Here is a 24505-nt window from a genome sequence, read left to right as displayed (position 1 = left end):
AACCACTCTGAATACCTTGGTTCCGTTAAGGACACTTCCATATCCCAAAAGACATATGGGGGTGCTTCTGCACTAGAATTGCCAGTTTTCATATGAGCTATCTACGCAACGCCGTCATCTATTTGGTCTCACCAAAGATTTTCCCCACACTCATTCCGTTTTTCCTCAAGCTTGGATCAGGCACTTGGATCAGAGCATGAGAATGCAAAAATGTCTGTAAGAGAAAGATGTCATTTGAGTGATGTCAATGGGGGTAAGTTCTACTCAGAACCATCACATGGACTGAATGCCTGAACAACAATTCAGACAGCAACAAACCTGACATTTTGAAGGCACTGGGAGAAAGAGCTAAATAGCAGTCCAACTTTTGCAGTATATATAATTCTTTACGTTACTCTTTCATTATTCCAAGAAATATGTTTTGACAAAATTAGATATCAGGAACTGGTCCAAAGTCATTTAGTGATTTTTTAAGGCTAAGTACAGAGTTGAAACTGGGTTTCCTTAAACCTAATCAAACATTCTATCCATTACACCAGACTAATGAGGTTTTAGATCGGTAATGTAGTTATCCCAACACCCTGCTTTAGGCTTGAAATTGGAGGCATATAATTTACATTGCATTGAGCTGGAATAAAGGGGGGATATAGATCAGAAGAATAAGAAAATTAACAACAACAATAAAGGCCACGAAGCAATAGGACATCATTTTAAACTACTTTATACGTTGAATAAATTTAATTTACAAGTTAAAAAAGTAAAAGAGAAAGCCCTATTTATCCAAAAGAAGATGACTGTGAATTTAAGATGATCCAGGATAAGCAAATAGAAAAACCCTGTGGCACTTGTCCTTTAAATGACTTGTCAAGGAGTCATTCCCCAAAACAAAAAGGTCTGGTCACAATAAAAAAATGAGGAGAGGACTGAAACTAAATGTACTTAAATTACTTTAAATTGCATTTAAATTGATTAGATAGAATTACTATGATGAGATAAAGTTTTAAATCATTTAATAATTTCTTCCCTTCTTTATACTAAGTTACCATTCAGTGGCAACTGTCTTTGGGGGTCACAGCTGATGATCTCCTCCCTGAGATGCCCACAAGTTTTAGGTTGAAAATCAGGCAAGAAGTCAGCCTTCTTCTGCTATCACCTTTCCATATTTCTCAGTGCCTGGAAACTGGGAAATGTGCTTGAGTGACAGCAGAGTCCATGTGATCCACCCATGATAAGATATGTGACCCGTATTTATATGCATTCCAGGGTTATTTTTAACCATCCCTTCTGACTTTCAAGAAAGTGGAAAATGACAACGCAAGTCACCGTAGCAAGAACGGGTACAATTGGACATGAGGAATACAGCCTGTACAGCAGCATGAGTGAGGATGAACTTATTCAAATGGCCATTGAGCAGAGTTTGACGGAAGATCCTGCTGAGCAAATAGCTGCACAGAAGACAGTTACTGCAGCACCACCTCCCAGTGAACCTTACTGTCAAAATTTCTACCTTTATCCTTGGGAAAGGTAAGCATGCAAGCGAGAAAGCACAAATGAGAGAAAACTTCAGAACAGAATTCTGCATTATGTCTACACCTCAGTGCTACATCTTTTTCTGATATAATTTGCTGGAAGCTTTGTGGAACTTCCCCAATAAGTATTAGGTGGAATAAAGCAATTGCCCCAGGCAGCAGTTATGGAGGAGTGGCAGCAATGTGCTAGAGGAAAGATGCCTGTGCCATGCTCCTTCTAAACTAGCCATTTTCTGTTTGGTGGAGGACACTTTTCCTTTGCCAATGTGAGACTTGCTCATTCTGCTTTAAGGGCATGTCTTCCTGGGCCACCTGTGACTTCAAGTATAATATTTTCCCCAACCAGTTCTGTACTGATTGGAACATTATCAGAGGTGATCCAAGGATGTTCAGTATAACGTGTAGCTTGGCCCTGAGCTGGGTTCCAGAAGACAGCTAAGAATGCATGGCTGTTTCTCAAGCAAGTATTCTCTCCCACTCCCCTAATTAAAATCTGGGGATTCTTCCATAGTCGCTCTGTTTAAATCTGGATTCCCCTTGTGATAAGTAATGTTAAATTATTCTCTGACCCAGGTGTGGAGGCCTACAACCTTCCAGATTCTGTTGAATTATAACACCCAGTATATCTCCTACTGGTTATGTTGACTGGAGCTGCTGGTAGGTATAAATCAGCAGCCTATGGAGGGTCACACTTTCCCTTTCCCTGAAACCTTTACTTGCCAGGTTTGCAATCTTAATTAATCTTAATTCATCCATTTTTAGAATAATTTTTCCATACATATCCTTGAAATAAAAGCATATCCTGTCTTTCCACCAAACATAATACTCTAGGTGGCTAAAAGTAAAAGGTATGTTCTGGCATTCAAATACAATAACAGCATAACTTAAAATATATTTAAAGCTATCAGATTAAATCTAATTCAGCAGCAAATGAGTTTAACATTTTTTTCCTACTGGTAGATAGAGGAAGAGGTAAGACTAACTTAGTTTCTCTGGACAAACAGTTCTGAAGCTTAGAGAGCGGCCACCAAGAAGCTCTCTTTCATATTCACAGCGAATATGCCTCTCAGGCTGAGGGACAGAGAGAGAATCTGAAAACCCAAAAAGGATAATGTAGTTTTCCAAATTGCCTGTTCTGAGTTATAGCCACATATGGGCAAGACTCCAATGCTCTTCGTAACTGTCCTGATCTGTAGGCTGGCCCCTCAGCATTTGGAATCAACTAAGTTTTAAGTGAGAGCCAGTTTGGTGTAGTGGTTAAGGTGTCAGGCTAGAAATGGGGAGACCATGAGTTCTAGTCCTGCTTTAGTCACAAAGCCAGTCGGGTGACCTTGGGCCAGTCACTTTCCACCAGCCCGAGAAGAAGACAATGGCAGACCACTTCTGAAAAACTTTGCCAAGAAAACTGCAGGGACTTGTCCAGGCAGTCTCCAAGAATCAGACATGGCTGAATGAATAAAAAAAAAGTTTTAAGTACCAATATCATTTAAAATGGTTGATTACCCATGTAGGCTTAGTTTATTATCTTTTGTTGCTGGCAGAGAAGGACAGGATGGTTTTCCCACGTTATCCAGGCTGGACTAGATGAACGCAGGATTATCACTTGTAAAATGTGATCCAGCACACCTGAAGCAACAGGCTAGTTTAGTAGACTGAGGGCAAAGTGTGTGGCTTAGATAGTTCTGTCTTTCAGCAGTGGGAACAGCTGGGGTCTCCCAAAGTGATCCAGAGGTAATGCTGACCCTGCACACAGGTTGTTTACTCTGCCAGAATTTATATTTGACTCAACTCTAGCAGCTTTTATCCAGCTGTCTTGGGCCATCATAAGAAACAGGCCAATATAGCACTATTAACCTTTTAATTTTTCTTGCCTACTTCTCAATAAGAAAATTAGGTTTATGTATCCTGTACTATGGGTAAGGAATAGCAATTATCCCTAATCCCTTGCCCAAAGGGATATTTTTGCAGATGAGGAGATAAACATTCCACACCTAACAACCTCTGGGTAAAATAGGTCAATCCCAGACAGAATCTCTAGTCTAGTAGCCTTGAAAGGCATATTTCAGAAGCTATAATTTGCCAGAAAGTTAGCTATATTTTTTAATCTTTTTAAAAAAATATATCCTTCCTTTCTATTCGTATAAGCAATGAAGGTAGTCAACAGTAATAAAATATAAAACATAAAATGAAGTAATAAATACAATTAAAATCAAAATTGTGTAAGTAAAACAAATTTTGGCAAAAGAGTTGCAGTTTGCCACTTTCCTAAATACTAGGAGAGTGGGGTCCAACATAACTTCTTGAAGAGTACTTTCCATAGGCCTCACCATAAAACAAGCTAAATTAAAACACATAAATAATAGGTTAGTTAAGAAACCTACTGACAATTAAGTGAGTAGCACTCTTAGACAGCACTTAAGGGACAGAAGCCATGTTATGGTCACTAAGTCCTGGATGTGAGTGCTTTGCTTTCACTTGTGTGTGTGTGCCTTCGAGTCAGTGTTGACTCCAGGCAACTGTCTGGACAAGTCCCTGCAGTTTTCTTGGCAATATTTCAGAAGTGGCTTGCCTTTGCCTCCTTCCTAGGGCTGGGAGAGAGTGACTGGCCCAAAGTCACCCAGCTGGCTTTGCGCCTAAGGCAGGACTAGAACTCATGGTCTCCCAGTTTCTAGCCTGGTGCCTTAACCACTACACCAAATTGGCTCTCACTTACTCTCACTGGGAGAAGGATATTCCAGGGCACAGGTGCCACAATGGAGAAAGCTTCTTTTGTCCTGCCCCACCTCACTTTTGCAGTGCAGCCCAGGATGACACTGAATGGCCAGTTAGGTTACTCAGCCCTAGAGCAATTGTGGACATCCAGGCTAAAGGATGTGGGGAAACTGGTGCTAGAAAGTTATAAAAAACTAAGAGGCATCCACTGGTGAGACAGGCATCCTTAGGTTAGATGAATGAGTACCTCCTTCTCTGACTTGCCCAAAATGATGGCCTTTCACAATTCAGTTGTATTGCTCTTTTATTTCTCCCTTTAAAAAGACTGAAGAACAAATGGAAATCTTTGTGTCACAGGGAAAGGGGAACAAAATCACTAATGCTTTTTTTGGCTTAATGTTCATGTCTCTGTATTGACTGCATATTACCTTTCAAAATATTTTTAAAAGACAATCAATTAAAATACTTGCTATGGCAGATACCTAGAAAGGAGAGTGCACTTCAAAGGACTGTGCCTTGGCCCATCATTGTAAACCTCTGATGATCAGAAAAGTGGCATCTGATAAAATTCTATCTTCAGGGCAACTTGAAAAGATGTTGGAACCTTATGAAATTTGGACCTGACCTTGCAGTCTCCTCCTGACCTGGTTCAGTTAGCTGGGCAAAGCTTTCAGAGACAGCATTCCTCTTCAAAGCATTAACGCAACCATATCTTTTGCAAGGCTCACCCTGCTACTTCCAAAGTTTCTCCGGCTGTCCATCTGTTCATGTGCACACACAGTCTGTTCTGCCCCTGGCACCAATGCAAAACAGCTATGCTTATGGACTAGAGCTGGAGAGTGCTTCCGACAAAGGGAGAAGCTGTTTTGGCATGTATGTGTGGAAAGCAAATACCTGTCTGCAACCCTTTAAAGAAGCTGCACCTTTTCCTGGGATTGTGTGGCTGCCTCCCCTCCCTGTTGCATGATCTTGGGGAAAGCTGTGTTGGGTTGATAGACTTAAAGGCCAGTTTATGAGTCCACAGGCCCCGAGGCACTTTCTGCCTTCAGATCTGAAGTCCTGCATACACACATGCAGATGGCAGAGGCAACCTTCAGAGTGGTTGCACAAGCATTGCTAAGGATGTGGCTGCTTGAGGCTTGAAGAGACAGGCTTTGAAGCACTCTTTCAAATGCTTTGCATGGCCTTGTCATTCAGAACCAACCTCTAAGCTTCTTCTCTCTGTTGTTTCTGAACAATGCTCTCAGGCCTGTCTTCCCCTTGAAGTGAAGAATCCCTTCAAGCCCTTTCTCTGCCTGCTGTGGGGTAGTGGGATTAATCTCACTGCAGTCTTATATGGTCATTTAAGTCGCATGACACTTCCTCTTAGGGCCAAAAATAATCTAGAAGTGAAAGAGCAGCTGAGACCAAGGCCTGAAAAAGCTGAGACCATCTGCTTTTGTTTAAGCCTTAGAAAGTCTACAGGTTCTTTCTCTCTCTCCCCTTCGGTCTCTTTTTCTGTCTTCTTTACAAGACCCAGATATGATTTGCTTTTCTTATTCTGAGTATTTTTCGCTATTTTATTCATGCTGTCATCACTTCAGGCGTGCTGCACAGTCCGGAGGCCAGACTTCAGCATCCGGTTCAGGAGTCAGGCGGAGGTACGATGGCAGCTTCTTCATCTTACCCCAAGCTGAGTAAGTCTTCCTCTATCTTTCCTGCTAAAAATGTTTTTATGAGCTAGGCTTGTTTAGGCAGCTGGAACAAGATTAAGCAGTTCATGAAGAATTTACAAAACTGTCTGAAGGAAACTTTACTCCCTTGGACTGCCTGTCTTCCTTCTTTGTTTCTATCTTCCCTTGAGCTTTTTTCTCTTGAAAGTCTAATAGTTAACTCCATGCAAGTTCTGGTGTCACTTGTAGGACTTTCCAGAGCACTAAACTGAATCAGAAAAAGTAAGAATGCTTGGTTTCTCTAGTGATTAATTTTGACTGCCATTTATCCAGGGTTTTTTTTTCCTTAGCTGCATTGCCACAAAAGCAACATTTGAACAGTGGAAAATGTGGAGAACAGCCATGTTAAGTGGCCTCAGAACAATGAGGGTGAGAGGAAGGATCTGTTGTCTAATAACACTCAAAATATTGTTTGGTTTTCTGGCCACATAAAATGAATCTGGTTGGTGGTTGGTTGGTTGGTTGGTTGGTGTCTCTGAGCCCACATTATATGCATTTTCCAGCCAACCACCCCATCAGTGAAACCTGAAATATGTAAATGAAGTTTCAGTCAATGTCTGGCTAATCAGTTCAATCTAAAGATGTGATTAATTTAATAAAGCTTAATCATTTTGTAATACATACTAAAATGTTAAAAAAAAAATCTTTTATATTTATAAATTACCTTACTTTTCTAAAAGTCCATTTAAGGCATTTTATAATTAAAATAACACACAAAAATGCAACATAAAAATAAAATTAATTTTATAAAGGTAAATGGAAACATAAATACAATAATTGTCTTTTAAAGGCCAGGCTTCCTCACTGCTCATTTAATAGTGGAGAAAGTAGAAACTCAACACAACTTCCAAGGCAGAGCATTGCATAGCCCAGGAGTCTATTTTCTGAAAAGATAACTCCCAAGCCTTTCTTGCACAGAAATTATAGACATTGTGCATTATTATTTCTCTTTTTCTAAAGTGTGAGCTGTGGTTGCTGTTGTTGGTGTACTTATTAGATTTCACTCCTGTCCCACTTTGCCCTTCTTTTTCCAAACTCCAGGCTTTTTCTCACTCTGAATTGTGTGCTTATCTCACCCAATAGTGTAGAAGGCAACAGACCTTTTGGAACCATAATGAGTACTGTATACACTTCTAGTAGTACATATGGTTAAGCATATGCAAACATCTCTTCAGCAAAGGATTGTTACCTTGTTGTGGTGCTGGAGCTTGAGCACCTCAGTGATGCCATGAGCTAAACCATGAAGGGCCACCCAAGATGGGAAGGTCATGACAGAGAGGTCAGACTAAATGCGATCCCTGGGGAAGGTAATGGCAACCCACCCCAGTATCCTTGCCATGAAAACTAAATGGATCAGTACAACCAGAGATATGTCGGTATACCATCGGAAGATGAGACCCCCAGGTTGGAAGATGGTCACAATGCTACTGGGGAGGAACAGAGGATGATCTCAACTAGCCCCAGACGTGATGACGCAGCTAGCTCAAAGCCGAAAGGACTGCTAGCAGCCGACGGTGCTGGTGGTGAACAGCAAATCCGATGTTCACCATTGGAACCTGGAATGTAAGATCTATGAGCCAGGGCAAATTGGATGTGGTTATTGGCGAGATGTCAAGATTAAAGATAGACATTTTGGGCATCAGTGAACTGAAATGGACTGGAATGGGCCACTTCACATCAAATGACCACCAAATCTACTACTGTGGACAAGAGGACCACAAAAGAAATGGAGTAGTCTTCATAATTAATAGTAAAGTGGCTAAAGCAGTGCTTGGATACAATCCAAAAAACAATAGAATGATCTCAATTCGAATTCAGGGCAAGCCATCTAACATCACAGTGATCCAAATATACGCCCCAACCACAGATGCTGAAGAAGCTGAAGTAGAGCAGTTCTATGAGGATCTGCAACACCTACTGGGCAACACGCCTAAAAGAGATGTTATTTTCATCACGGGAGACTGGAATACTAAGGTGGGCAGTCAAATGATACCTGGAATTACAGGTAAGCATGGCCTGGGAGAACAAAACAAAGCAGGACATAGGCTGATAGAATTTTGCCAAGACAACTCACTCTGCATGACAAACACTCTCTTCCAACAAGCTAAGAGACGGCTTTATACACGGACTTCACCAGATGGACAACACCGAAATCAGATTGATTACATCCTTTGCAGCCAAAGGTGGTGGACATCTATAGTCGGTAAAAACAAGACCTGGAACTGACTGTAGTTCAGATCACGAACTTCTTCTTGCACAATTTAGGATCAGACTAAAGAGATTAGGGAAGACCCACAGATCAGCTAGATATGAGCTCACTAATATTCCTAAGGAATATGCAGTGGAGGTGAAGAATAGATTTAAGGGACTGGACTTAGTAGATAGGGTCCCGGAAGAACTATGGACAGAAGTCCGCAACTTTGTTCAGGAGGCAGCAACAAAATACATCCCAAAGAAAGAGAAAAAAAGGGAAATACCAAAGAATGTTCAAACTATCGAACAGTGGCACTCATTTCACATGCCAGTAAGGTAATGCTCAAGGTCCTGCAAGGTAGACTTCAGCAATTCATGGAGCGAGAATTGCCAGATGTACAAGCTGGGTTTAGAAAAGGCAGAGGAACTAGAGACCAAATTGCCAATATCCGCTGGATAATGGAAAAAGCCAGGGAGTTTCAGAAAAAGATCTATTTCTGTTTTATTGACTATTCTAAAGCCTTTGACTGTGTGGACCATAACAAATTGTGGCAAGTTCTTAGTGGTATGGGGATACCAAGTCATCTTGTATGCCTCCTGAAGAATCTGTATAACGACCAGGTAGCAACAGTAAGAACAGACCACGGAACAACGGACTGATTTAAGATTGGGAAAGGAGTACAGCAGGGCTGTATACTCTCACCCTACCTATTCAACTTGTATGCAGAACACATCATGCGACATGCTGGGCTTGAGGAATCCAAGGCTGGAGTTAAAATCGCTGGAAGAAACATTAACAATCTCAGATATGCAGATGATACCACTTTGATGGCTGAAAGCGAAGAGAAACTGAGGAGCCTTATGATGAAGGTGAAAGAAGAAAGTGCAAAAGCTGGCTTGCAACTAAACCTCAAAAAAACCAAGATTATCGCAACCAGCTTGATCGATAACTGGCAAATAGAGGGAGAAACTGTAGAAGCAGTGAAAGACTTTGTATTCCTAGGTGCAAAGATTACTGCAGATGCTGACTGCAGTCAGGAAATCAGAAGATGCTTAATCCTTGGGAGAAGAGCAATGACAAATCTCGATAAAATAGTTAAGAGCAGAGACATCACACTGACAACAAAAGTCCGCATTGTTAAAGCAATGGTGTTCCCCGTAGTAACATATGGCTGCGAGAGCTGGACCATAAGGAAGGCTGAGAGAAGGAAGATCGATGGTTTTGAACTGTGGTGTTGGAGGAAAATTCTGAGAGTGCCTTGGACTGCCAGAAGATCAAACCAGTCCATCCTCCAGGAAATAAAGCCAGACTGCTCACTTGAGGGAATGATATTCAAGGCAAAACTGAAATACTTTGGCCACACAATGAGAAGACAGGACACCCTGGAGAAGATGCTGATGCTAGGGAGGGTGGAAGGCAAAAGGAAGAGGGGCCGACCAAGGGCAAGATGGATAGATGATATTCTAGAGGTGATGGATTCGTCCCTGGGGGAGCTGGGGGTGTTGATGACTGACAGGAAGCTCTGGCATGGGCTGGTCCATGAAGTCACGAAGAGTCGGAAGCGACTAAACGAATAAACAACAACATGCGAACATCTGCACTATGTGAAAAAAGCATAGTGCTCACATTTTCAATTCACTTCCTTGAATTTAATATGTTTAGAAACTTATTCTTTAGCATAATCCATATTTTGTCACAGTATCCCATTAATATGATTACTCCCCAGATATTTAATAATTTTTACCTTCTGTCATTATATAGGTATGTGTGTATATATATGTGTCTGCATGTGATACATGTATACCTAATGTATATGGCAGCAACTTTTGGAGAGGTCCTGAGGAACAACACCTAAGGCTTTGGGCAGGGTTGCACATGGTATGGGACCATTAGACTGCACTTCCTAGTATCCATGATGAGCTGTCAAAGCCCTTGAGCAAGGTTCAGATTGTGCCCAACCGTTGGTTTTTCAAGCTTGGCACTGGAAAATCTGACCAGCAGCAACTCTCTGGATAAAGTTCTTTCCCAATTTGCTGCATAATATCCTTTTCTGAAGATGAATGTTGAATTTAATACTACAATACATGCAAATTATCAAAGAAGGTAAAAATATATGACTTCATAGTCAAAACAGCAGAATAAATAGATTTTTTTAAAATGCAGATGTAGTGACAATAATTGATTTGATGAATGTTTGCTCAGAACTGAGTTCCAAATACATATAGAATACAGGTCTGTGCAAAGCATTTGAAAGAAATGGTTTCCAAAGCATGTTAGAGTGAAAAAAGTACCTTGCTTTGAAGCATTAAAGCAGCTGCATCCTTTGTAAGGCTCATATACTTGCTTCAAAAGCTGTCCTTGGTTGCTTCTTCTGGGACCACCATCAAAGCAAAATTATTGAGCAAGAATGCACATGTGAAAACAGTCGGAGACAACTTTCAAAGTGGCGGTGCAAGCCCTGCAAAGGATGTAGCTAGTTTAACCCTCCAAAGAGAAGTACTTTGTTTCAAATGCTTTGTATAGCCCAAAGATAGGATTGTTTCTGTAGGAATGCAACAGTGCATTTTACTCCAATACAGAATAACTAGCAGCAATCAATTCTTTCTACTGCTTGCAAGAAGTAATGTTACCTTTGTATATTATTGCATGTTGCACAGGATGTCAGCTCTCTGAGTAGGGCCCTACTATGGCCATAATACATTCATGTTGTCATCCTCGAGTTAACTACTGTGTCTCAGTTCAATTAGGTATATTTACAAAACAGATTTGAAAACTGCAGTTTTGTCCTGGCCAGTCTTGCCTAAGCAAGATCTGGCCTGGTTAGTACTTAGATGGGAGATCATCAGGGAATCTCAGAGATGTAGACTAGACTGGGAAGTCAAAACAATCCCAATAGAATGTAAAGGCACTCCATTTTTGTACTGTTGCCAAGAAAACTATGTGGACATATCACTGAAGTTATCAGGAATTGAGTTTGAGTTGAAGGTGACTTTACTTTTACACATATGTTTGACACTAATAACATCTCCGCTGGGGGGAGATGGGCAGTGATATAAATTTAATTAAATAAAAAAATAAAAATTTTCATCTATATAATATTTTGTTTCAGTTTGTTTCCTGAATTACTTTCCCTGCTGGTGAGATTTCTGTCATTTCCTGCTTCTCTCCATCTCTTACCCTCAAATGCCACAATATTTATATTGTCTACTTCTTGAAAGTTTGGCTTTCTTTAAGTAGCACTTTGAAGGCAAGCACTGAGGATGTGTATGCAATTACCTAAAAAGTAGACCAATAAGTTGAATCCTTGGGATGAATTGGATAGCACAACAGTCAAGGCTCTCAGAATATATGTTTTGAACTGTCTTTTGCTTTTGATGTAATATTTGATGTTGATTTTTGCATTTATTATGCACCTCTATGAGTCCTTGTGGATTGTGGTGATATCAAATGGTAGTTAATAAATAAGCAAACAAACGAACATTGGAAATAATGTATCAGAATAGTTATCAAGAAAGTGATCAGTTCTTAATTTTGTTCTAAAGAGTACTGGATCCTGTAGTATTGGTGATCAAGGAAGGAGATGAAGAGGCACTGCACAACATGATACAGGCAGGAAAAGACCTTGCACAGCCTAACAAAGATGGATGGTTGCCACTCCATGAAGCTGCTTATTATGGACAAGAGGGCTGCTTGAAACTGCTGCATGGATGCAAGTATCAGAAAAGGGGCTGATTGCAGATAGGATGGAAGACAAAGCCATTTCAGGATACCTAGTAACCCATTAGGTTGTATTATAACATAGAACAGTAGCTTACATATGCAACCTATTTTTACACATGCAAATTTTATTTAAACAGTTCCCCCAAATTTTAACATAATGAGTTTGTCTTCTACAAATAAAGTTTTCATACTTTCACTATTTATTTTTTACTTAGAAACCTATATGGCCACCTATTTTATATAAGATAATCCTGGGTAGCTCACAATAATATTAAATAAAAACAGAATAAATAAAACAACCCACCCCATGACAATGCTATATATCCCAAGCACAGCACTGCAAGATCACATAGACTCCCCATGCTCTTACTGTACATCTGCTGGGCTCACTTCCATCCTGGTCCAAAGCCTGGGTGGAGAGCCAGTATCTTCATAGTCCTCTGAAAGTGGGGCCCACCGAATCTCAGGGGGGAGTCTGTTCCAAAGGGTCAGGGCAGCCACAGAAAAAGGGCATCTCCAAGGTCCCACCAGATGACAATATTTAAGGGAAGGGACCTGGAGTGAGGAAGAGGTAGTCCTGCAAATGATGGATTCACAATGGGACTGCCCTGAGGTTATCTCATAGGCTTCATTGCTGGGTAAGGCAGTAGAACACTCCTTGAATCCTAGTCTAATATTTTTACTTGCTCTTTCCAATAATAAAGCAAGAATAATACTCCAGGATAATAGTTCAAGCAGCTCTTTTAGGGAAAAATTTGGAATACCTATAATTTCTTCCAAGTTTTCATGGCATTTATTGAAGGAATTTGTATGCAAGTACCCTTCATATTTCTTTGATTCAAACCCAGCTTAGTTCATAATAAAAAAAATCTGTAATACTTTTTCATAAGAAAGCTGTGAATTCAGTGTATGAAAATCTTCTTTGGTTACACTGATACAAGGCAGGATGATGATGATGATGATGATGATGATGATGATGATGATGATGATGATGATGATGATGATCAACTCAGACAGTGGGACTTTCCAAAGCTATCCCAAAATGATAATGTCTTTCCACAAAAGCAGATCAGTACAACACATACCAATTAAGCCCTGAAGATGTGAAACTATTAATATGCACTATCTACTAAAGTAGTTTACTATCTCATAAAGGTCCCAATAGTAACTGCTGTGGATCAACCTTTCCCAATCTTGGGCATTCAGGTGTATTAGATTACAGCTTTGTTTATCTGCTTGGTTATGCTGCCAAGAACAGTGAGAGTTGTAGTTTGACACATCTGGGATGCACCAGTTTGGGGAAGGCTAAATAATGCTTGTTAGCATTATCTAGGTGCATTGTATGCCTTGCTTAATATGGTTCAATGCTTTCTCAATAGCTTTCCCTGGGACAATTGATCAACGTACACTTCAGGAAGAAACAGCACTCTACATTGCAACAAACAGAGGGAATATTGATTGTATGCATTCGTTGCTCCAGGCTGGAGCAGAACCTGATATTGCAAACAAAGCCAGGGAGACCCCACTTTATAAGGGTATGTAACTTCGTTCGCATAGATCTTGAAAATATACCAGTAAACTATATGTTTCTTTGGTATCTGTATGGGAGATATGTTTATTTTGGGTTTTGAGCCAGAATGTACTGGTGTCTTTCGACCTGGAAACGCTTTCTCCCCTGGAAGCTTCACTCATGTAATGAGTGCTCAATGTTCTTAACTTGTCTTGAAAGCAGGATATGCCAGAGAAATGAGGAGGCTCCCATCCTTTGTGTTCCCAATATTCCCTCAGTATGCCCTTGGAATTTCCATTTCTGGTTTTTACCCTTTCTGGCTACAATACGGTTCTGAGCCCAAGAAATACTTTCGCTTCACTTTTTGAAAGGAATTAAAATACCTTCATATATTTCAAATGGTCTTTTTCCCCAAAATTTCCCCAGAGAAATAAAACAGAAGGTTTGTTTGAATACATCGCCCATGCTGTAGCCAGTGTCATAACAAAGTAATCAAATAAATGCTCTCAACATGCAGCTTTTCTTTCTTTTGACATGACAGCCTGTGAACGCAAAAATTCTGAAGCTGTGCAGGTGTTATTGCAGTACAAAGCTGATGTGAATCATCGCTGCAATCGTGGATGGACAGCTCTTCATGAAGCTGTTGCTCGAAACGATTTAGAAATCATAGAACTTTTAGTTCAAGGAGGTGCCAAGATTGAATCTGCAAACTGCTATGGAATTACCTCTTTATTTGTAGCAGCTGAAAGTGGCCACGTAGAAGCCTTGAGATACCTGGTGAAATATGGTAAGTACCTTCTTGCCAAATGCAGGAAGTGCCACACTGATGGATCGGTAGTGAACTGCAGATCATTCATTCATTTTTCATTTGTGTTTTTCATTAATCAGCCAATGATTTGGGGTTTACTTCTTATTGGTTTTTTCTGGAAATCCTTTCAGTAAAGGTTTGGTGAAATTCTTACCTCAGAACATTTATGTTTGCTATAATGTATATTAATAAACTGTATTTTCACAAATAAGACAATTTTGCAAACCAGATTGATCATTTTGACTCTGATACCTCAGTTTTTAAAGAATTGGGAATTTTAAGGCTCAATCAGAGTCAGTTCCAGATTTTTGTGGAATCTTGGACATAAAGTATTGGTTCCTATCATCAGTTTTGCAAAGGATTTAAAAATAAATGTGGATTTCTTTACCACAGAATAGTGAGAATATTAATTGCCATTCTAAGCCATTGTATACATTTTAAATATATGTGAAAGAACAATATTGCATTCCTAATATTTTTTGCAAGTTCTCTTTTAGAAAATGCTGAGACTTTGCCACTTAGTTTCAGTGTTTAATGATATAGTTTTACATTCAATGATTAGTTTCATTATGTTCAGATTTTATATCTGAAATGTATAGAGTGCATTTAAATATTGTCTGAGGTTTACTGTTAGTTCATTTATGAATAGCAACAGCAAACAACAACAGAAACATGTCAAGAAACACCATTACACCTGTATAATTATTCCAAGTTTTAAAGCCCCTCTGAGAGTCCTAAAATAATTTGATTCTGCTTGTACAATGCACAATATTTGCATAAATTGAATATTCTATTTTTTCTTATCGAGAAAAAGTCCAGCATTGGACTTTGTAATTGTGTTTCTAGCTACAGTTTTGTTAAATCTGCCAAATACAACAGAGAGTTTTGTGTTGTTTGCAAGGGAAACAGATTCTCCTTGGCAGAGATCATGTGCAGCTGAATTTTAGGCATGTTTATTTAAATGAAACCACCACCCTGTTCAAAGAGGCTTATTCTCAAAGTGTGTGTGTATGTGTGTGTGTGTGTGCGTGCACTTGCCTGAAGGATTTCAAGTCATTGCAATCAAGCGGCAGACTGACATATTTGTTTCTTTAAAGTTTTTCCTTGCCACCTTTGCAAAAACCATTAAGTCTGTACAGAAGCATTCAAAAGTAATAACTTTTAAGATAAAACATCAAAATAGTGAAATCCACTAAAACAGTTTTAAGAAATAGAGTTTAAAATGTGCCAATACTTTTAAGTATTCCAAGTCAAAGGGCATGCTTTTCAATAAAAATCTTATTACCATCTTCTTTAGTCAGAGGTAGTAACATCCTAGCTTCAAGGAGGCATTAATTATTTCTCTTAACCATTGGGCTAGGAAGTTTATGGGCTTAATAAAAAGGAGTAGCTTTCACTCCCAAGAGATCCTTTAGATCTACAAGCTAAAAAGAGCTTCCAGGACTACATCCTCCTTACCTCATCTATTATTGACCAAACTAAGTCTCAGCCAATTAACTTTATCTGCAAAGAACAAAACTGTCAAAGCCAGCCTTTGCTGCTCCACCTCCCCCACACTTGCCCCTGGCATTCCATAGGCCCCATGGGGATGCTTCTAGAAAGAGGACATCTAGAAACACTAATCAAAGGGTATCACGTAGTCATGCCATCTCTGTTGTTGTAACTGATTTTTCTGCTAAGACGATGAAGGAAGATAAACAATTGGAAAATATGAGAAGATTGTGTTCTACAATGCAGATTTATTTATTCTGTGTGCACTGAACCACTGAAATCAGTTCTTATATGATTTCTACCACTTCACAAGCATAAAGCAGTTGTTGGAAATCTTTATGTTTTCTCTGGGCCAGAGATTTTGGGTGTAGAAATATGTGCTTTTATTAATTCCAGATCTTTTTCAACTATGCTTTACATGACTTCCATTCCCAGGTGCTGATATCAATACCCAAGCTAGTGACAAAGCTTCTGCTCTCTATGAAGCTTCTAAAAATGGACATGAGAAGATAGTGGAATTTATTTTGTCTCAAGGCGCTGATGCTAACAAAACCAATAAGGATGGGCTCTTACCAATTCATATGGCCTCCAAAAAGGGTTATTATGAGTAAGTTGCTTGCTTTATTTTTCAGTATATTGGTCAGTTTAAACAGATGAAGATTAATTGTACATATATAGTAGGTTAAAATTAAAAGTTCAGTTATTTTCACCTCAAAAGCTGACACAAATGAATTCAATTACCATCCAAATCAAAATTAATCAGGATGTGATAGACCATATGCAATTTAGGATACTCAAAATAGCAAGAGAGAAAAATATATTCATAATTTACACTGTGGATATGTGTGACATATCTTTCTCTACCCCATATATGCAGTCTTATCTATGAAACTGTGGCTGCAGAGTTATTATGGTTATTTATTGTAAGTTGGTAATATAAAACATAAGCACAAGAAAAGCTTCTGTCTCCAAGGTTCTTAAAAGCTAAGGTTTCCTTGTGAAGGTACAAGACAAGGAACAGGAAGAGGTAAGACTAACAAAAGGTGAATGTGAGCAAACGCGGTTGCCTAGACCTTCTAAGAGTTGGTTAGATTAGGATTATGAGAAAAATGGGTTTTCAGGATGCTAGGTTATAATTTGGTAACAAGGTTATTCAGATGCAACTCAGTTGTCTAGATCAACCTCCCTATTTGAGTATGGGGGAGATGGGCAGTAATTAAATTTGAATAATAAATAAATAAATAAATGTGGTTTGTAGAAATATTTGGAGCTGTTCTTCTCATGGTAATCTTTCAATTTATATTTGTCAATTCTGGTTGACTAGCTGGTTGATAGATTTCTTGATGTTTGATAGTTGGGTGGATAGTTTACTGAATTAGCTATACGGTTGGCCCCTTCCAAGTCAAGGATTTAAATTTTTAAAAAGTCCTAGTGATTACACTGCTTTAACAGTATTTTCCAAATTCATGCACTTCGTAAAGTGATGATTCAAGACCCATTTCAGGTCATATTAGGAAGTCGGTGTCTCTAACCAGAGTGGTCTTGGACAAATCAGTATTGTGGGGTTAATATTTTTAATTTATTTTCAGCCATGCTGACTTTACAAGTCAGATTCATGGTACAGAGAAGTTTTAATTGTTCATAATAACTGTTAGGGTTGTATAGATTTGATTTCAGAAGGATTTAACATTGAGTCTTCTGGGGATCAAATCTGAACCATAGTACAACCCTAGCAATGTGTATGCCAGTAAGGGTGCATATCTGGTGTGTTTCCTCAATTTAAGAACTCTAGCCACAGTTACTAAACTAAACAGGTGAATGTTTCTTCCTGTGGTGGTACACTTCCATTTACAGAATACTATTCTATGAAAAAGCAATTAAAAATATGAACCATACCTAAAGTCCAAAATGGTACAAGTCCATTCCAAAAATCCATTCCCACCTTAGCTCAGATGCAGCCCAGGGTAAAGCAGAAAGACAAATCTAAATATTCACTTGGAACTGAATTCCATTATTTCTGATTGAAGTTAAATAAAATAATTCACTGGTTTGGTAGCTGCAAGGAAATAGCAAAGCATAAAGAAAATTGAGAATCACTGAATTTTAGAATTGGAAGGAGCCTTGGCAATCATCTAGCAGTAAGACATTTTTCCAATACAATATTCTGACTTCTGCTTAAACACCTCCAGCAAAAGAGGTAAATTATCTATAGGTATGTTATTAATAGATTACTTGAAAACACTGAACAGGATGCAATGGGTATCACTTGATGAAATAATGGAAATTTTATCCATTAAATATAATTATTGAAAGATAATAATTATTAGAATTAGGACATTGGTCTACTCTCTACTTCAAAACAAACAAACAAACAAAAAATGAAATGAAATGGCCCAGAATTTTTGTTTGCTTAGTTTAGCACTGATTAAGATCAATATATAAGATCAGAATTAAGTTGAAATCTGACATTTTTAATATTTAAAAAACAAGCATTTGTCAAAAAGCCATGAAATGAATTTATTAAAAAACTTTTCTTCTGTAACTGCTTGGACAAAATATTCATCCAATTGACAAGCTTTGCCCCCATATGGCCAATTACTTATAATCTCCTTGGCATTCTGAACAACAATACCCTTCACGGTGATCTTCCTTTGTAAGCATGGAAATTTAATACGTAATTCTGCAAGAATTTCATGCTCAGAATCACCGCCAGGTCATGAAATATCCATAACAACAACAAAACCTTCAAAAAAAACAAAAAGAAAAACAAAGCAGAGATTATTTTAACCTCAATTTGCTTGGTTTTTGCTAAATGTAAATGATGCTACCACTATGAAGCATGTGTTAGTACTATAACCTATAAACACTATGACCTTAGTAATAGTTTAATTCATACAATCATGAATATTAATAGGTTAGAAGTGGATATTATTGGGCATTAATTCAAATGCATTAGACTAGTATAGGTTTTAGAACTGTGGGGCCTTATAAGTGATGTCATGAGCTGATCATTATGGAAAGGAGAAAAGAAGGCTTAACAACTAAGCTGAGAATCAACATGGTCAAGCTTAAAAAGAGGAGGCAGGCAATCATACCTAATAATTCTTATTGTCAATTTATATAATTGTTAAGTCTATACTGTGCTACATAGTTTTATTTATTTATTTAACTACTTGTAGCCCATTCACAAATCTAAGGATCTGAAGGTGGGATACAACCCATAACATGCACAAGATAAAACAGTATCATAATTTTTTTTAAAAAAAACCCCATAGTTAGCACTTTAAAATAGCAACAGCATCCTGTACAATGTTGTGGTCACATGGAAAGCTCTTGCGATGATGGAGATGTTGCCCCAGTGGTGACAGACTGCAAGTCAATAAAAACCATTACACACCACCAGTGGAAACAACTTGTCTTATAAACTCCTGCTTTCAGAAACAGACTGAAAAGTAGATGGAGAGAATCACAGTTTTATTGTATTGGCCCTTCCACCAAAATTTTTATGGTGTTCGCCTCTCCATCCTAACCCATGTTGATGTTTGCCAAATTGTAGTTTATATTTACATCCAAAAGAACAAAGTATTGTCTGTTTATTATAAAAACCTCTATTAGAAATTAGTTTTTTTAGAGATCTCAAACACACATCAGGAGTGTGTTGTTTCAGTGTTGCATAATTCAGGTGGTACTATCAGGGTAGGCCTTTGGGCAGAAGTCTAGGCCCTTACCTAACAAAATGAACAAAATGCCCCCGATGCAGTAGTCCTGGTTTACCACATTTGAAAAAAATACATAGATTTTTAAAATAAATAAATATACACTCAACTAACTGGAAACAAAGACTGCAGTATGTCTTTAATTAAGCTGTTTAAATAGGAGGCTAATCTCAAACTTCAACATTTTAATAAATCTCACTAGATTGTAAGATGACTAATGCTAGTGCTTCATATCTAATCTTTTCAGTGTTGTGTGTGACTTTGCAGTTTTAAACTAACAAAATTTAGTTTAAATTTTGGTGGACAGTTGCCAGTTAAATAGCACACAGGTTTCCCATTTTCTAGGAAGCATTCCTTCCATGTAAGGCCAGTCTCTGTTCTGAGTGCATGAATATCCTCTTGAATCATCTTTCGATGAAGCCTTGTTATTTTGAGAAGATAAATAATGACAAGCGATCTGGGTTCTGTTATTCCTAAGACTTTTTCAGTAGTAATCTTGTATCAGCTATTTAAATGTTTCTTTAACTGTTCATGCTTAACCATTTTGTACCACAGGCCTATCTGAAATTGCACTGTTCCAGATAAATGGTTTATCATTCGTTCATAGTATCTACCTATCTTTTCCATTAGTGAACTCAGTATATCTGTAGATGAGACGTGCTCAAAGAACAACATTGATTTTTGCAATTCACAAACTGAAAAACCTGCTAACACCTACTCTTCACTACAACAATGTTCATGCAATCCAAGGAGAATGAACAGGGAGAGTTTTCTGTTTTCCCCAAATACCCTACATAGCTGGGGAGAAGAACTTTCATCTTTTAGGTATCACCAAACCACAACTCCCATCATTCCTAAGTATTGGCCACACTGCATAATGCTGACAGGAGTTCACATACACAAATAAATGGCCACAGATAATATACCCCTGCCAGAGGAAAATCATTTAAAAATCCTGCTCTATGCCTTTAAGAAAAGGAAGTGCAGGGGATAAGGGCTGGAAAACTAATGAACAGGGACTTGGAAATGAGGCTGGAACTGTGTACTGTAGTTTTATTCAACAAAATGATGTTACTGTTTGAAGCAACTGAAGTCTGTGCAATTCTTTGCAAGTTACTATATAAATACCACATTATAAACCCTGGTCTTCACACAGCATATGAATATGTTATTGTGAATAACATGAATATGAATATATGAATATATGTTATTTTGTGTGTGTGATAGATAAATAGATAGATAGATAGATAGATAGATAGATAGATAGATAGATAGATAGATAGATAGATAGATAGATAGATAGATAGATAGATAGAGATGATAGATCAACCCAAATCAACCTCACTGCAGGTGAGGTAAGTGATGCAGTGACTGCCCTTTCTCAGTGCCTGGGGGCTGTGGGGGTCTGGATGAGGAACAACAGGCTTCAGCTGAACCCTGGTAAGAGGGAGTGGCTATGGGTTGATGACTCTTCTGTATCCAGGAAGTTGTCATTTTTGTTCTGGATGGGGTTGCACTGCCCCATTCAGACCCAGTGCAGAACCTGGGGGTCCTCCTGGACTCATGACTCCTGCTTGAAGAGCAGGTGGCAGTCGTGGCCAGAAGGGGCTTTGTGCAACTTCGTGTTGTGTGCCAGTAACGTTCTTTCCTGGATCAAGATGCCCTCCGAACAGTCACTCATGCGCTTGTTATCTCCCATATAGACTAATGCAATGTGCTCTACATGGGGCTACCCTTGAAGAGTATCCGGAAGCTTCAGCTGGTCCAGAACATGGCCACATGGGCAGTTATTGGTGCCCCAAGATCGACACATGTGACACCACTGCGGCACAAGCTGCACTGGGTGCCAGTTTGCTTCTGGGTCCAATTCAAGATGTTAGTTATGACCTTTAAAGCCCTACATGGCATGGGGCCAGGCTACCTGAGGGACTGTCTCATCCCCATAACATCAACCTGTCCCACCCAGTCATGCAGAGAGGGCATGCTACAGACCCCATCGGTAAGGGAATTCCACTTGGAGGGGTCCAGGAGATGGGCCTTCTCTGCAGTTGCACCCGCCGTCTGGAACATTCTGCCCCTGGAGGTGAGGCAGGCCCCTTCGCTCACAGCCTTCTGGAAGAATTTGAAGACCTGGTTCTGCCACCTCGCCTGGGATGGGAAGAGCAATAGTTCTTCCTGGGGGTGGCTGGCGCCATAGTGCCCTCCCTACTGAACAAGATCTTATCGCTACTTGGATTTTATATCTATTTATTATCTATTTATATTGGTCATTTGTACTGTAATTTATGTGTTTTATCATTTTAATTGTCAATTTTATTGTAAACCACCCAAAGTCCCCCTTTTGGGGGAGATGGGTGGTGATAGAAATTTGATAAATAAATACATGAAGGCTCTTTCCTTGATGGTTATCTACCATGCTGGTCCATAATCAGTAACTTTGATTATGTCTGTGTTCTAATTTTATTTCTGCCAGGATTGTGAAAATGCTACTCCCGGTAACAAGTCGTACTCGCATCAAGCGTAGTGGCATCAGCCCTCTGCATTTGGCAGCTGAGCGCAACCATGATGATGTCTTGGAAGACCTGATTGATGCTGGCTTTGATGTAAATGCCACCCTCTCCTTTGAACGTTCCCGACTTTATGAAGATAGGCGCACCAGTGTCCTCTATTTTGCGGTCATCAACAACAATGTATATGCCACTGAGCTGCTGCTTGAGGCTGGGGCTGATCCCAATGTTGACCTTATCAATCCATTGCTCATCTCCATCCGCCACGGCTGTTTGAAGACAATGAAACTGCTTCTTGATTATGGAGCTAACATTAATGCCTATGTTGCCTCTCACCCTACAACTTTCCCTGCTACCGTAATGTTTTCAATGAAGTATCTTGTTCTGCTGAAATTTTTGATGGATATGGGCTGTGATGCCAACTCCTGCTTTACGTGTTGCTATGGGTGTGGCCCACATCCTCCTATTGATATTAGGAGGGACAGGTATAATGATCCTGTGGTGAATAACGAACGCAAAATTGTACAGGTAAATTTATTTTTATTATCTCATCTTTTCTATGACATTTAGAGAATGTGTGAGAATGTGAGTATGGGGAGAAAAAGTAACTCAGAGGTATGCAACATATTTTTTTCTTAGAATGGCTACAAGTTCAAATTCTGGCTTCTCTAGTTTAAACAAAATCAACTCACCTTACTACCTGGCCCACAGGAATGTCAGAGTTCTTTGCCTTTGGCAATGTCTTCCAGCCCACAGACACCAAGCTTCCAGGTAGCTGCTGGGCAGCTGAATTAATCTCAACATTAAGTGAGGACAGCATTGTACAATGAAGCTTTGAAGACCATCAAGGGGAAAGAATACTTCATTTGCAGAGAAGGTAGCTGCAAAAACCAGACAGGAGACTAGAGTTGGAACTTCTCAAACTGGAACCGAACAAGCTTTCAGGGAGTGTGGGGACTCCAGGACAGCTGGTTTCGGCTGAGCTAAAAAACCCTTTCCATGTTCTCTTTAGACACACGCTGTTACTTTTAGCTTCTGTATTTTGTGTTTCCAAGCTTCCCTTTATACGTATATATAGGAAATAGGATATTTCCTACAAAGAAGGCTATGCTATGTTCTGGGATGTATACATGTGATGGATGAATGAATGAATGAATGAATGAATGAATGAATGAATGGTCCAAAAGACTCCATACTATGATTAAAAAAAAAAATCAGACTTGACCTCCCTTTTCATGTGGCAGATGGATAAACTTAGTATAGTCTCCATAACAAAAATTATCAACTTAACTCAGTAAAATCTCACGGTATCTCACACAGAGCAAAATCAGTAAGAAACAGTCAATTACTGTTGGTGCCCAGCATATTAATAACATCTTGTTGGTTTAGAAATAGGATTTTTTTTTTTATTGACATGTGGATGGTTGTTTTAAGATTTTTCATCTTAAAGTCTTATTTCTTTTGTTCTTCTGCAAAGTCTGGGGTTCTTCCAAGTCTTATGATACCTAATTTTGGTGGACATTTTGGTAAAGGAAGTCAGAGAATGAACATGTTTTACACTATATTTAGTGTACAGGATATGACTTTTAGAGGTATTTTATTTGCCACTAGAGGGCATTTAAACTATTTTACAGAAAGTAAGAATTATTTCAACAGCATGTTCTTGCGTTATTGTTCTCCTTTAAGCAACTTTAGATACTTTGAACACTTGACACAACTACAAAATATTTATTTGACTTACAGTACAAACTGGTTGGATGAAGTTTTTGTTACTATGGAAACAAACGTTTCTTTTGATAGCTAGAAAATTTCTCTGGAGGATGTTGGCATGTTAGAAGGCATATCATATTGGTATGTTAACAGCCATACTGTACAAAAATTGATCCTTTACAGACTTGCACTGGGTACTGTTATGGACACATGTAGGCATTAATATACAGCTAAAATAATATATAGTTCAGCCAAAAAAAAAAGATACTGTTCAATATTATTTTAGGGTGAGTAGACTTTAAGAAAAAGAACTTTAACCATCGGCAAAAGCCCCATCTATGTCTGAAATATGATCTATATCTGTACATCTATCCATACCAAAGTGGCAGAATTCTGTGCTGAATAGCTTCCAGATTGCAGACAGAGTCTTATTTTTGAATGCTGAGCATAAACATTTCTTCCCACATATAATAAATAAGTAGATGGGGGTAGAATTGAGTTAAGCCTTTCTTTCTGATATATTAATTTAATATATTAATTTTCTATATGTAAGAAAGGATTTTTATGCAGGACAGCATCCAAAACACAGTTTCCAATCCTAAATGGTAACATTAAATATTCTAAACTCTCCATTTCACTTTGTATACGTAGCTTGGTATTCCAATGCTGATATATACAGGAATCAGTAGATTTTAGCTTTTCCTGCAGAATGGTCATGAATATTGTAACATTTCCTTGTCTGAGCTTTTTGAAAATCTCCCACCTTTCTGTTGCCATGAAATAAATCAGTGACTAATGTTTCCTTTTCTAAAGTAATAATAAAGAAGGGACCTTCAAGGACAATAAACAAACTGCAAATATGAATTCAGACACATATCATACTTAATAAAGATAAA

The 24505-nt window shown here is 38.7% G+C and overlaps 1 protein-coding gene across 1 annotated transcript in view; it reads left to right on the top strand.

Moving 5' to 3' along the window:
- ASB2 (ankyrin repeat and SOCS box containing 2) overlaps positions 1-24505 on the top strand; it is a 34514-nt gene that overhangs the window by 6612 nt on the left and 3397 nt on the right. The window contains exons 2-8 of the mRNA XM_063290268.1: positions 1264-1524; positions 5825-5917; positions 11690-11856; positions 13247-13402; positions 13919-14164; positions 16112-16283; positions 21866-22427. Coding sequence (XP_063146338.1) covers positions 1307-1524; positions 5825-5917; positions 11690-11856; positions 13247-13402; positions 13919-14164; positions 16112-16283; positions 21866-22427 — 1614 coding nt within the window. The 5' untranslated portion in view covers positions 1264-1306. The remainder of the gene's footprint in view (positions 1-1263; positions 1525-5824; positions 5918-11689; positions 11857-13246; positions 13403-13918; positions 14165-16111; positions 16284-21865; positions 22428-24505) is intronic.

This window comes from Candoia aspera, chromosome 1 (assembly GCF_035149785.1).
Source record: "Candoia aspera isolate rCanAsp1 chromosome 1, rCanAsp1.hap2, whole genome shotgun sequence".
Lineage (NCBI taxonomy): Eukaryota > Metazoa > Chordata > Lepidosauria > Squamata > Boidae > Candoia > Candoia aspera.
Note: the sequence above shows the minus strand (reverse complement) of the source record. Positions and strands in the feature narration are given on the sequence as shown.